General features: G+C 41.3%; 1 protein-coding gene across 2 annotated transcripts in view; it reads right to left on the bottom strand.

Annotated features, from left to right (window-relative positions):
- focad (focadhesin) overlaps positions 1-15,709 on the bottom strand; it is a 308,585-nt gene that overhangs the window by 185,928 nt on the left and 106,948 nt on the right. For both annotated transcript variants that reach the window (XM_085984003.1, XM_085984000.1), the window contains exons 11-15: positions 7,584-7,844; positions 6,982-7,086; positions 6,622-6,723; positions 2,935-3,065; positions 54-180 (exon numbers count right to left, since the gene is read on the bottom strand). In XM_085984003.1, the coding sequence (XP_085840129.1) occupies positions 54-180; positions 2,935-3,065; positions 6,622-6,723; positions 6,982-7,086; positions 7,584-7,844 (726 nt within the window). The remainder of the gene's footprint in view (positions 1-53; positions 181-2,934; positions 3,066-6,621; positions 6,724-6,981; positions 7,087-7,583; positions 7,845-15,709) is intronic.

Here is a 15,709-nt window from a genome sequence, read left to right as displayed (position 1 = left end):
ATTTACATCTGCACCAACAACCTCCCATCATTGAACCAATTAGCTAAGCTTACCTCAGCTTGACACAACGCATGTAGCCCCTGAAGTGCGAGAACTGCAGGCGTAGCCTGGTCTGGTCTTGTACATTCATTCAGTACCTTGGAGATTGCTGCCAACATATCAGCTCCGTGCTGGTAAGATCTAAAAAAGACAAAAATATGAAAAAGGGAATACAAAAAAAATTAAAATATCTAACATAATATTTTTATTCATTCTTGGACTTATCCTTCAAACCAGCTCAACTTTAAGTAATTATCTGGTCATTATTACATTGCTGTTTGTGGGAGCTTGCTGTGAGCACATTGGCTGCTGCGTTTCCTACATTACAACAGTGACTACACTCCAAAAAGTACTTCATTGGCTGTAAAGTGCTTTGAGAGGTTCGGTGGTCATGAAAGGCACTATATAAATGCAAGACTTTTTTTCTGTTTCTGTATCTACCAGAGGCCTGGTTTTCAATTATTGGTGACAACAGAGTAAGAAAGTTTATAGCCTATTTACTGCCACCTTAAGCGCCTGTGAAACCTGCATAAAAAGACTAGACTGATTAATTTAGATAACAGGCTATTCAATACTATGTCCATCTTATGTTCTTATCCAATCTAACCTACTCCTGTAGAAAGGCTGGATATTATGTTCCAAACTTTGACGACAAAGATTCCAAAACAAGGAATAAAGAATCTTTAGATGGAAAAAAGCCAAAGTAGTGCAATGGGGATTCATACGGCATGAGAGTAGGAGACCACATGTGCCGCTGCCTATCTGTAACATGATGGAGACATTCTTATTTGCGTGCTCAGCACACGGTTTCTCTAGAATGTACCAACAAATGTAATAAACTTATGGTGCTTGACAAATGCAGAATGAAAAACTGAATTTATTTTCATTGGAAGAAAAAATAACTGAGGACAGACATGATCCAGAGGTATGGATAATTATTTTACAGCAACTGTGATCAAAGAGCTTGGAAGAGATACATAGATACATAGAAGATAGGAGCAGGAGTAGGCCATTCGGCCCTTCGTGCCTGCTCCGCCATTCGATGAGATCATGGCTGATCCTTTAATTCAGTATCCCGTCCCCGCCTTCTCTCCGTAACCCTTAACCCCTTTTGCCCGTAGAAATATATCTAATTCCCTCTTAAATATATTTAATGAGCTGGCGTACACTGCCCTCTGTGGCAATGAGTTCCACAGGTTCACCACTCTCTGAGTGAAGAAATTCCCCCTCATCTCTGTCCTAAATGGTTTAGCCCTTATCCTTAAATTATGTCCTCTAGTTCTGTTCTCACCCGCCAAGGGAAACATTCCTTCTGCATCCAGTCTGTCTAGACCTGTCAGAATTTTATACACTTCTATGAGGTCCCCTCTCAATCTTCTAAACTCCAGTGTGTACATCCCTAAACTACATAGTCTCTCCTCATAGGTCATTCCCGCCATTCCTGGTATCAGCCTGGTGAATCGCCGCTGCACCCCCTCCATGGCAAGAACATCCTTCCTCAGATGAGGCGACCAAAACTGTACACAGTACTCGAGGTGTGGTCTCACCAGTGCCCTGTACAGCTGCAGCAAGGTATCCCTGTTCCTGTATTCTAACCCTTTTGCTATGAAGGCCAGCATACCGTTTGCCTTCTTGACCGCCTGTTGCACCTGCATGCTCGCCTTCAGTGACTGGTGTACAAGAACACCCAGGTCTCTCTGTACTTCCCCCTCTCCCAATCTATTGCCATTTAAATAATAATTTGCCCTCCCGTTCCTGCACCCAAGGTGGATAACTTCGCACTTGTCCACATTATAGTGCATCTGCCATTTATCCGCCCAATCGCCCAGTCTGTCCAAATCGCTCTGGAGCTTCCTGGTCTCTTCCTCTGAGCCCACCCCCCCTCCTAGTTTAGTGTCGTCTGCAAATTTGGAAATGCTGCATCCGACTCCCTGATCCAGGTCATTAATGTAAATTGTGAACAGCTGGGGGCCCAGGACAGATCCCTGTGGTACCCCACTTGTTACTGCCTGCCATTCAGAAAATGAGCCGTTTATTCCAACTCTCTGTTTTCTATCTGACAGCCAGTTCCCTATCCACGCCAAAACTTTCCCCTTTATCCCATGAGCCTCAATTTTCCATGCTAATCTTTTATGTGGGACCTTATCGAAGGCCTTTTGGAAGTCCAGGTACACCACATCTACTGGCTCTCCCCCATCTATTCTACCAGTTACTCCCTCAAAAAATTCCAATAGATTAGTCAAGCACGATTTACCCTTTGTAAATCCATGTTGACTCTGTCCTATCCTGTCCCCATTTGCTAAGTGCTCCGCTATTTCATCCTTAATGATGGACTCCAGCATTTTGCCCACAACTGATGTAAGGCTTACAGGTCTGTAATTACCTGCTTTTTCCCTACCCCCCTTTTTGAATAGTGGGGTAACGTTAGCTACCCTCCAATCCATCGGCACTGTTCCCGAGTCTAATGAATTCTGAAAAATCATCCTTAGTGCATCCGCTATCTCTAGGGCCACCTCCTTCAGTACCCTAGGATGCATGTTATCAGGCCCTGGGGATTTGTCCACCTTCAATCCCTTTAGCTTCCTTAACACCATATCCTTATAGATGAGTACAAAATTAACAAGCCTCAAGTGACATTAGAGATTGAAATAAACTTTTCCCCTATGAGGCACTGGGTATATTGGGACAAACGCCCAGCAAAAGCAGCTGATGCTGTGCTAATTAATTCCTTTAAAAAGGAGCTGGGTAGATAAAATCAATCAGAGAGGAGAAAGCAGCATCACACCCATGAACCAATGCTGGAATGTTTTGATCTATGCTCTGTGCCCAAATTCCTCTGTAGTAATATTTGAGACTTGAGCCCAAGAACCATATGCAATATTAAGTCTTCCTCACCTCTTTTTGCACACGTCCCTGATCGATGCTGCTTTGGCTATCAGCTGCTCCCATTGGTCTTCTTTAGCAAGCGACACTGATGGCACATCAACTAATGCCATGAACTTCTGCAGTTCTGGATAAACACGGTCCTAAGAAAAGAATGGAAATAAATTGTAATTGAAAAGGGCACAACACAAATAAATAATAACAAAATACCATTTGGAAATCCAGAATACCATAAAACTTTAAAACTCAACACTCTTAGTGTATGCTATATAATAATGTAAAAAAAACTGCAGGCAGAAGGAGGTATGTAGAAAGGAATAGATTAGCGAAAGTAAATGTGGGTCCCTTACAGGATAAGACAGGAGAAATTATAAATGGGGAATAAGGAAACGGCAGAGAAATTAAATAAATACTTTGGGCTGGATTTTACCAGCCCTGAGGAGGTGGGTTTGAAGGCGGGACTGCTGGCAAAATCAAAAAGAATGGGAGCGGATCCCGAACCCGCTCCCAACCTGCCTCCAAACAATCTTCCTGGGAGTCGGGCCCCCGATTTGCACAGGGACCTGACTCCTAGCTGCGGGAAGAGGATTATAGCCACTTAACTGCCTGATGACAGGGAACCCCGCCAGGGTAAGTGAGGCGTGCTGTGGGTCTGTTGTAATGTTTGTGTATAGATGACAGCTGCAGAAGTGGTGTGAAGGATCCAATGAGACACTGGTGAATATCAGAGGTAAGGAGATGTTGGGAAAGTCATTTTTAATGTGTTTAGATTTTTCTGTAGTTGACAAGCTTTGAAGTGTTTGTGTGACCTCACCTCATTGGGAGAAGTGACAGATCGCTTCTGTAACCTCACCTGCAGCTGCCATCTGTTTTCTCCTAAGGAGAGAGTCATTGGAGTGCCTGGGTGCAAGGGCTCACCTTTGTACAGTGATTGTCACCTTTGTACACCTCAATGCTGTCAAACACTGACAAATCATCTGTCAAAAATAAATGCGACATGTCCCTTTCAGAAAACCAGCAGATGAAGCGTCATCAACTGACGTCATGTGACACCGGCTTTCCCTTACTTGGCCGGCAAGCCCGCAGGGCGGGTTTAACAAGGCCAATCAGGGGAAAATAGCGTCTGTGCGTCGGACGTCGCTGAGGGCAGGGCTAGAACCCGGAAGGCAGCAGTCCCAGAACCCGGAAGGCAGCAGTCCCGCCCCCAACTCATCTCGGCAGGTAAAATTCGGCCCTTTGTGTAAGTCTTCACAGAAGAAGATGCAAAAAACTTACCAGGGATAGTGGAGAACCAAGGCTCTAGCAAGAATGAGGAACTGAAAGAAATTATTATTAGTAAAAAAGTAGTGCTGGAGAAATTAATGGGACTGAATACTGATAAATCCCCTGGACTTGATGGCCTACATCCTAGGGTTTTGAAAGAGTTGGCTATGGAGATAGTGGATGCATTGGTTGTCATTTTCCAAAATTCCACAGACTCCACAACGGTTCCTGCGGATTGGAAAGTAGCAAATATAACCCCACTATTTAAGAAAGGAGGGCGAGAGAAAATGGGGAACTACAGACCAGTTAGCCTGACATCAGCAGTAGGGAAAATACTAGAATCTATTATTAAGGAAGTGGTAACAGGACACTTAGAAAACAATAATAGGATTGGACAAAGTCAACACGGATTTATGAAAGGGAAATCGTGTTTGACGAATCTGTGAAGAGTTTTTTGAGGTTGTAACTAGCAGAATAGATAAGGGGGAACCAGTGGATGTGGTGTATTTGGATTTTCAGAAGGCATTCGATAAGGTGCCACACAGGAGATTATTAAACAAAATTAGGGCTCATGGGATTGGGGGTAATACACTAGCATGGTTTGAGGATTGGTTAACAGACAGAAAACAGAGAGTAAGAATAAACGGGTCATTTTTGGGTTGGCAGGCTGTGATTAGTGGGGTACCACAAGGATCAGTGCTTGACCTCAGCTATTCACAATCTACATCAATGATTTGGATGAGGGGACCAAATGTAATATATCCAAGTTTGCTGATGATAAAAGCTGGGTGGGAATGTAAGTTGTGAGGAGGATGCAAAGAGGCTTCAAGGGGATATAGACAAGCTAAGTGAGTGGGCAAGAGCATGGCAAATGGAATATAATGTGGAGAAATGTGAAGTTATCCACTTTGGTAGGAAAAATAGAAAAGCAGAGTATTTTTTAAATGGTGCGAGATTGGGAAATGTTGGTGTTCAGAGGGACCTGGGCGTCCTTGTACACAAATCACTGAAAGTTAGCATGCAGGTACAGCAAGAAATTAGGAAAGTAAATGGTATGTTGGCCTTTATTACAAGAGGATTTGAGTATAAGAGTAAAGATGTCTTACTGCAATTATATAGGGCCCTGGTGAGACCACACCTGGTGTACTGTGTACAGTTTTGGTCTCCTTACCTAAGGAAGGATATATTTGCCATAGAGGGAGTGCAACGAAGGTTCACCAGACTGATTCCTGGGATAGGGGAATTGTCCTATGAGGAGAGATTGAGTAGACGAGGCCTATATTCTCTAGAGTTCAGAAGAATGAGAGTTGATCTAATTGAAACATACAAAATTCTTACAGGGCTTGACAGGGTAGATGCAGGGAGGATGTTTCCCCTGGCTGGGGAGTCTAGAACCAGGGGTCACAGTCTAAGAAGAAGGGGTCGGCCATTTAGGACTGAGATGAGGAGAAATTTCTTCACTCAGAGGGTGGTGAATCTTTGGAATTCTCTACCCCAGAGGGCTGTCGTTGAGTATAGACACAGACTGCAGTGGTTCAAGAAGGCAGCTCACCACCACCTTCTCAAAGGCAATTAGGGATGGGCAATAAATGCTGGCCTTGCCAGCAATGGCCACATCTCAAACGAATAAAAAAAATATTCAAGACAGAAATCGATAGGTTTTTGGATATTAAGGGAATCAAGGGATATAGGGATAGTGCAGGGGAGTGGAGTTGAAGTAGAAGATCAGCCATGATCTTATTGAACGGCGGAGAAGGCTCAAGGGGCCAAATGGGCTACTCCGGCTCCTATTTCTTATGTTCTTATTAAATATTATCCTAGTAAATAGAAGTACAAAATTATATTTTGATAGGTGTTGGAGAATAATCTTAGAACTAATGACACACTTTAGATTTGTAAGACACCAGTCACTGTGTATAATTTTCCAAAGGTGATTTTTGTTATCTTGTGGCTCGGAAGAGTACAAGAGTGGCTGCACAGACACTGTAGTATCAGATTCAGAGAATCACAGAAAATTACAGCAATAGACCACAATACTACAGTGTTGTAAGTATCAGTCTAAATTCATAGAAATGGAGTACCCACACTTAAAATGTAAGAAAACATAATTTGCAAAAACCTGTTCAACTCCATGAAAATATATAAGAACCCGTTCAAAATAATTTATGCAACTCAAGATCCAAACCTTACGGCACAAAACACTCAACAGCTTGGTCACTCTGCTCGTTGTACAATTATTAAATTACACTGAGAGCCATGGATTTCTATTCTCTACTTACAGAACGCAAAATTTACTAAATAATCAATCTTCAGTTTGACATTTGCTGCATATTGCATCCTGCTGAAACTCCACACAGCTAGAACAATTGTGGTAACCAGCACTCAAAGCAACTAAAATGATGAGCAAAGTCAACCACACATGCAAAGTTTCCTTACCTGATTTTCCCATAGAATTGTCATAAGGCGCAGAGATATGGCTTTAAGTTTTGTTGTTTTCCACAGCATTTGTAAGACACGAATTATCTGAGCAACACAGACCTAACATCAGAAGGTAACAGAGTTAGAAGTCAGCTTTTCAGATATGTATGTACATTTTTTTTTTTTTTTTTTTAAGATACTCAATGCACTTTCAGAACTTCACTAAGGTCTGAACAGGTCATGAAAAAGGTTGCAGTTTTCAGTCATTTCATCTCACTCGATTTTTGAATCTTTCCTTAAGTTAGATTCTATTTAGTAGTCCTGTAAGTAACCAAGTATTTTCATTAATGCGATGACTGGTATTTTTTAAACACAAACCTTGTGTGTGCCCAGAGCAGGAAGAGTATAAAGGATAGCATGATAGAGGGTTGGTTCCAGTGGTCTTCCTAACTTAAACATCAAAACAGAAATGAGATGTGGTACCTACAAATGAAAAAGAGTGGAGGGAACCGGATTAACTTAGAGTACACAAGGTATATTCATTCAGCATTAAATAATATATGGACTCCTCCCTCAACATGCAACTAATAAATCAGAACAGTTGAAATTGTTTCTTCACCAAAACAATCATTCAAATGGCTCAATACCAAGTCGGTGAAGTATTGCTTTTTACTTATATTTGTTTTTAACTAGAATTAGTGAAGACAGGAATTTTACCTCCCAAGAGTCAGCTTGAATATCCTTTGCCAGTATTTGCAGCATAAATGCTTCATATCTCAGACATTCCTAAGGTGAACAAATCCTCACCTCATTCAAGGTACTCATGGTAAACATGGTATACTACACCTATTTCACTTTACATGCTACCAGGAAAGCATGTGCTTTTTTACTAACTTGTATTAGTGGAATCGCTGTCCAGTAAGCCGGTTCTTTATAAAATGTTCTCTTTAGGCTTTGCCTGGCGACAGCACAATCGTTACCTGAGAAGCATCAGCTTTAGCCAATTCTGCAGCAGTATCCAAAGCCCTGCGAAGGCGCTCCCCATCCTCTTTTAAAATTACATAGGCAATCAGAAGAGTAATGTGTTCAGGAACTTTGTCATTTAAAGCCAGTGTTGATTTGACAGAAGACAACCAAATGGAAGCAGCGTCGACATCCATACTGAAACCATGCTGGAGTTTCCGAGTTGCAAAAAGAGTTTTGTACCAGCCAGTTATAGGATACATAAGCTCACAACAAGACTAGAAGAGAAAAGAAAACAAACATGATTCTGGCAAAGGTAAGTTATACATCTAATAGGACAATCAAAAAAGTACAACCCATGGTACATATATAACTACAAATACTTTCAAAGGAATAAAACCGTTGGCACTTAGTTAGAAAGTATTAACAAAAGGAGGTGGTAAGTGGGCTTGTTTCATTCTAAAGTCAGTGGCTTTTCCCACTCCTCTCCAAATTTAGCTCATATCTATATCTATATATATATAAAATGTAGTCTGTCTGTCTCTCTGTCTGTCTGTCTCTCTGTCCGGCTATACAATCAAAAGTTATAGAGCGTACCTACATATGTGTTATATCAAAAGAAAGCTCATCATTAGGGGACTCTTGTAGGCGTATTTACTTTTTGGTCGGACAAAAATTGTTCGCACATTATACAAAAAACCTTCAAAATTCCACTCATTAGCATTGACTGACGTCAAGGTCGACCAATCCTGTGCCGTCATGATTGACCAATCCTACAGTTCAGTCAACTGATGGTTGACCAATCTGTGTGTGTGTGCGCGTGACTAATCGTTTTCATCTCAGGGATCTGTCAGCCATTATACAGCAGCCAGGGCAGCTAAGCACTTTGGTAATCCAGGTCAGTTTCTTTTTTAAAAAAAATAAGATTTACCAAAAATGTTTTATAAGTACTTTAACTTTCATCTTTGAAGGTATTAAAAGCTAGAAATGTTTAGGTTAAAAAACAGTGCAAAACGGGCCTAGGCTTCTCCAACTGCCGACAGCCCAAATCCAGTCCCAGGCTCCCGGCCCACACATCCACCAGGCCCAAAAAAGCCCTGGAAACTGCCGACAACCCAAATCCAGTCCCAGGCTCCCGGCCCACACATCCACCAGCCCCAAAATTGCCCTGCAACGCGGGGCTCCCCTGCTAGTTAATAATAAATTGATAAAAACTCCTACCTTATAGGGGCGACTTTGAATTTAGGTTTACATGGTCTCTCCCATGGAGGCACTCTATATTACATCTCCAACAGAGACCCAGTCAGCTAAATTTCATAGGAATGTTGAAGTCACCTGAGGTTAATGTGCAATGAAATGGATTTAAAAGGCAACAATATGAGGAAACCCCCCTCTCCCAATACAAGGAATCTCCACTTGAGGACTCAAGTACATGATCTAGGCTGACAGTACAAAGAAGTACTGCAGGACAGCGGCATTGTCCGAGCTGCTATCTCTCGGGCGAAACTGGTGGCTTTTTTTCCAAAGAGGAACAGGAAGTTCCCCTCGTGTTCTAGCCAACATTCCTCTCTCAGCTACCTTTTCCAAAAACAGATTAACTGCCCATTCATCTCATTCGTCAGATTTTATTGTGAAAAAGTATTTACCTACATAACAGTCACTATACTTTAAAGTGATTGATTGAAAAGAAAACAAATACTTGCATTTATATAGCGCCTTTCATGACCACTGGACGTCCCAAAACGCTTTACAGCCAATGAAGTGCTTTTTGAAGTGTAGTCATTATTGTAATGTAGGAAACACGGCAGCCAATTTGCACACAGCAAGCTCCCACAAACAGCAATGTGATAATGACCAGATAATCTATTTTTAATGATGTTAGTTGAGGGATAAATATTGGCCAGGACACCAGGGATAACTCCCCTGCTCTTCTTCGAAATAGTGCCATGGGATCTATTATGTCCACCTGAGAGAGCAGACGGGGCTTTGGTTTAACGCCTCATCCGAAAGACGGCACATTCGACAGTGCAGCACTCCCTCAGCACTGCACTAGAGTGTCAGCCCAGATTTTTGTAGGATTTGAACTGACTCAGAGGCGAGGGTGCTACCAACTGAGCCATGGCTAACATTGAATATGAAGCACTTTTGACACTTTTGTGAGAGATGTAAAATGCAAATTTTCTTTAAACGTTGTATAGATATTTAAAAATAAAACTTGTAACTCTAGTCTTAAGTTTACAAGTTTGTGTTGTATCAAACATACAGCAACTGCACTTCTCAGCTGGTCTGAACTAACATTTGTAGTACAGTAAATTCACCCCCTCCCCTTGACACTGAGCTTGATTGAGTCACATGGTGTTGGGAAGTAAAGCTGGTCCGGATAGGAATCCCTTCTCGCATCACTCAAGCACACCCCTTTGTGATTAAAACAAAAAGAACTATCCTCAGCATCCCAGGAGCTCTCTGTCGGTTGGACCATCCAATCCTTCTGACTGAGACTATCAAAGTGTGGAAGATTTCAAGGTGAAATAATAGAAATGCTCAAAAAACAAACCAAAAGAAAATCACTTGAAATACCCTAAATATATGATATTAACATATTAATACGAGTGGTATTATATTGTCACCACTAGGTGATGGTATGCACCATACATCAAACTATTATATTTCTGAGCTTAATCTGGAAAATTCAACCAACTGTAATTAAAGGTGCATTTTATTTGATTAACAAAGTCAGCAACTTCAGAAGATGAGGGGGAAAAATTGATTTGAGAAAAACTGGCAAGAAAAAAGTGACAAATAAGTAAACAACATTGCTCGAAGTTGGTCCAGATATCAAGGAATACAACAGTGTTGAAGTTTTCAACAGTAGTTAGCAGCATTGCCAAAGAATCCCCTTTTATAATTATAACTTTTGGAGCTGCAAGGAAAAAGGGCAAATATCTGAGAAAGGGGGTGTTTTATGTAGATTCGCCATTAGTGAGGAAGCCATAAATGAACTCATATAAAAAGAAGAGGACCTACTGCATGCAATACAGTCTTAAAACAAAAATATTAATTAAATATCAATTGCGAGGAACCAGACATAGTAGGGATTACTGAGACATGGCTACAGAAAAATCAGGACTGGGAATTAAACATTGCAGGGTATAGCGTATTTAGAAAAGGTAGAGAGCGAAAAAGGGGCGGTGCAGTAGCTGTACTTATTAGGGTAACATAATGGCAGTAGAAAAAAGTGACGCAGCTTTCAGCAAGACAGGAAGAGAATCCATGTGGACAGAAATAAAAGATATTGGGCCTGAATTTGCGGTCGGAGGCTTCCCACAGGCGGATGCCTCTGAGCCACAATAAAACTATGAATCTACCTGATGGTCCTGGATCCACGGAGACTCGTGCTCCTGGGCCTCTACGCGTACGCATGCGTAGAGGCCCATGTATTCCAGGGGCACATGCGGTTCGCAAGCGTCCCTGGGATCACGTGGGCCAGCCCAACCAATCAGAAAGGGGATTCCCATTATGCTTATGGAGATTCCATTTATGTACGGAATCTCCATAAGCTTAAGAGGAATCAACCCAAAAACACATTTTAACAACACTGAAATAAAAAAAATTACATGTTTAAAATTAATTAAAACACAATTTAATTAAACATTTAAAACAAAAATTTATCATTGAAAAATAAATTTAAACATTTTTCAAGGGGCCAAAAATAACACAAACTTATTTTACAGGTTTTTGAATGGTAAAATGATTTTAAAATTTTATTTTACTATTTATTTAAACCCTTATGCTGGTAAAAGAAGGCCTTATGCTTATTTTGCCAGGCGTAAGAGCTTCATGGGCATTCGCTGCGCAGTAGTTGGGCAAACAGCCCAACTCTCCGCCAGCGAATGTCCATTTCCCAGGGATGCAGAGGATCGCGAGTTCCAGTTTTCGTGCATGCACAGCACATGTGTAAACCCAGAACTTGCGAGGCACTTGCGGCCGCGCACGTGGTCATAGGCCCCAGAAAATCCAGGCCAATAAAGGATCAATCACACTAATAGGGCTAGTCTACAGACCACCTAATAGTGGAAGGGAGGTGCAGGAAGAAATATGGAAACAAATTAGGGAAATGAGTAAAAAACATAGAATAATAATCATGGGGGATTTCAACTACCCCGATATTAATTGGACAGAAGTGGTAGGTAAAGGGTATAAGGGAATGGAGTTCCTACAATGTGCACAGGACTCCTTTCTCACCCAATATGTAAAAAGCCCAACAAGGGAGGATTTGCTATTGGATCAAGTGATGGGGAGTAAACCAGAGCAGATAAGAGAAGTAAAAGTAGGGGAACATCTAGGCAATAACAACCATAATATAATAGGCTTTAAGATAATAATTGAGAAGGACATAAGTATGACAAAGACCAGGGTAATAGATTGGAGAAAAGCTGATTTGAGGGGCTGAGAATAGGACTTTGGAAAATAAAATGGACAACAATATTGGCAAACAATGAAATAGAACAGCAATGGGAAACATTTAAAAGAGTGTATTCAACAGAGTGCAGGAAAATATATTCCGCTAAAAAAAGCACTAATGGGACATCATGGATGAATAAAGCCATAAGGGAAAAATTGAGGGTAAGAAAATAGGCATACTTTAAGTACATGGACAGCAGGGGAGAGCATGATAAAGGGAGAATATGAAGAGATTAGGAGAGAAGTAAAAAAAACAATTAAAAAGGCAAGGAGGAACTAAGAAATTAAATTATCAAGGCGTATAAAACAAAATTGTAAAATATTTTACAGGTACATAAATTAAAAAAAGACCGGGATGCGAGTAGGACCACTAAGGGATGACAGAATAATACCACAGGCATCGATAGAGAGATAGCAGAAATATTAAATAATTACTTTGCTTCAGTATTTACCAGGGAGATAGAACAGGTGGACATGACATCAGATGATGAGATTATTAATGAGATAACTGCATTTAAAATAAAAAGAGGATATATGTTAAATAAACTAATCAAACTCAAAGAGGATAAAACCCCTGGTCCAGGCGGATTACATCCGCGCATTTTAAAAGAATCTAGGGAAGAGATAGCAGAGGCATTACTACAAATATTTAATAATTCATTGGAACAAGTTGTACTGCCAGAGGACTGGTGGATAGCTAATGTAATATTGATATTTAAGAAGGGAGATAGAACATGTCCAAGGAACTGTAGGCCAGTCAGCTTAACATCGATGGTAGGAAAAATAATGGAATCCCTACTAAAGGAGAAAATAGAAGAACATCCAGAAACCAAAACATATTATAATGAAGTCAGTATGGATTTCAAGCCTTGCTTGACCAACTTCACTGAATTTTTTGAAGAGGTCGAGTAACAGAGAGAGTAGACAAAGGTAATGCAGAAGATGTAATTTATCTAGATTTTCAAAAGGCCTTCAATAAGGTACCACATAATAGACTAATGAATAAGGTCAGAGAATGCGAGTCAAGGGACAAGTAGAAGAATGGATAGCTAGCTGGCTTCAAGACAGAAAGCAGAGCGTAGGGGTAAATGGTAGCTATTCACAGTGGCAGAAGGTGGGTAGTACTGTTCCACAAGAATCAGTGCTGGGACAAATGTTGTTCACAATTTATATTAACGATTTAGACTTTGGAATCAAAAAAACAATTTCTAAATTTGCGGATGACACCAAATTGGGGGAGATAGTCAATACTGAGGAGGACTGTAACAAATTATAGGAAGACATTGATTAACTTGCAGAATGGGCATATAATTCGCAAATGAAGTTCAACACAGATAAATGTGAGGTATTACATTTTGGTAGGAAGAATAGGGAGGTCACTTATTACTTGGAGGGTGCGAGTCTGGGTGAGGTAGAGGAGCAAAGGGATCTAAAAGTTCAGACACAGGTTAACAAGGCCAGTAAAAAAAGCAAGCCAAGTACTAGGGTTTATTTCTAGAGGGATAGAATTGAAAAGTAGTGAAGTTATGCTAAACTTGTATCGAACCTTGGTTAGACCACACTTGGGAGTACTGTGTACAATTCTGGTCGCCATATTATAAAAAGGATATAGAGGCACTGGAGAGGGTGCAGAGAAGATTTACAAGGATGATAAGAACATAAGAATTAAGAGTAGGAATAGGCCATACGGCCCTTCAAGCCTGCTCCGCCATTCAATAAGATCATGCCTGATCATCGACCTCAACTCCACTTTCCCGCCCGATCTCCATATCCCTCGATTCCCCTAGAGTCCAAAAATCTATCTATCTCAGCCTTGAATATACTCAAAGACTTAGCATTCACAGCCCTCTGGGGCAGAGAATTCCAAAGATTCACAACCCTCTGACTGAAGAAATTCTTACTTATCTCAGTCTTAAATGGCCGACCCCTTATCCTGAGACAATGCCCCCTAATTCTAGACACTCCAGCCAGGGGAAACAACCGCTCAGCATCTACCCTGTCAATCCCCTTCAGAATCTTGTATGTTTCAATGAGATCACCTCTCATTCTTCTAAACTCCAGAGAGGATGTTTCCCCTCGTAGGGAAATCTAGAACTCGGGGCATAGTTTCAGAACTGAGATGAGGAGGAATTTCTTCTCTCAGAGGGTCGTAAATCTGTGGAATTCTCTGCCCCAGAGAGCTGTGGAGGCTGGGTCATTAAATACATTTAAGATGGAGATAGACAGATTTTTGCAAGATAAGGGCGTGAAGGGTTATGGGGAGAGGGCAGAGAAGTGGCTTTGAGCCCAAGATCAGCCATGATCTTACTGAATGGCGGAGCAGGCTCAAGGGGCCAAGTGGCCTATTCCTGCTCCTATTTCTTATGTTCTTATGAGTATAGGCCCATTCTACACAATCTCTCATCATAGGACAGCCTTCTCATCCCAGGAATCAATCTAGTGAACCCCTGGTGCACCGTCTCCAAGGCAAGTATATCCTTCCTTAGATAAGGAGACCAAAACTGTGCACAGTACTCCAGGTGTGGTCTCACCAAGGCCCTGTATAATTGTAGCAAGACTTCCTTACTCTTATACTCCAACCCCCTTGCAATAAAGGCCAACATGCCATTTGCCTTCCTTATTGCTTGCTATACCTGCATGCTAGCTTTCTGTGTTTCTTGCATGAGGACACCCAAATCTCTCTGAACACCAACATTTGAAAGTTTCTCACCATTTAAAAAAATTCTATTCTTCCTACCAAAGTGAATAACATCACATTTCCCTACATTATACTCCATCTCCCACCTTACTGCCCACTCACTTAGTCTATCTATATCCCATTGCAGACTCTTTGTGTTCTCCTCACAGCTTACTGTCCCACCTAGCTTTGTATCATCAGCAAACTTGGATACATTACACTCGGTCCTTTCATCTAGGTCATTAATATAGACTGTAAATAGCTGAGGCCCCAACACTGATCCTTGCAGCACCCCACTAGTTACAGCCTGCCAACCTGAAAAAGATCCATTTATCCCTATATAAATGCAAGTCTTTCTTTCATTTTTCCGATGACTGATTTCAGGCTAACTGGCCTGTAGTTCCCTGTTTTTTCTCTCCCTCCTTTCTTGAATAGCGGTGTTACATGTGCGAACCTTCCAATCCGCTGGGACGTTTCCAGAATCTAGGGAATTTTGCAAGATCAAAACCAATGCATCCACTATCTCTTCAGCCACCTCTTTTAGAACACTAGGATGTAGCCTGGCAGGTCCAGGGGATTTGTCGGCCTTTAGTCCCATTACTAGAAATGCGAAGGTATACATATCAGGAAAGGATGAACAGGCTGGGTCTCTTTTCTCTTGAAAAGAGAAGGCTGAGGGGTGACCTACTACAGTTCTTTAAAATTATGAAAGGTTTTGATAGAGTGGATACAGAGAGAATGTTTCCACATGTGGGGAAGAGCAAAACGAGAGGCTTTCGATATAAGATAGCCACCAAGAAATCCAATAGGGAATTCAGAAGAAACTTCTTTACCCGGAGAGTGGTGAGAATGTGGAACTCGCTACCACAGGGAGTGGTTGAAGTGAATAGTAGAGATGTATTTAAGGGGCGGTTAGATAAAAAAAGAAAGTCTTGCATTTATATAGCGCCTTTCATGACCACCGAACGTCTAAAGCGCTTTACAGGCAATGATGTACTTTTTGAA

Source organism: Somniosus microcephalus, chromosome 1 (genome assembly GCF_052327205.1).
Source record: "Somniosus microcephalus isolate GS21.2 chromosome 1, FLI_Smic_1.0, whole genome shotgun sequence".
NCBI lineage: Eukaryota > Metazoa > Chordata > Chondrichthyes > Squaliformes > Somniosidae > Somniosus > Somniosus microcephalus.
Note: the sequence above shows the minus strand (reverse complement) of the source record. Positions and strands in the feature narration are given on the sequence as shown.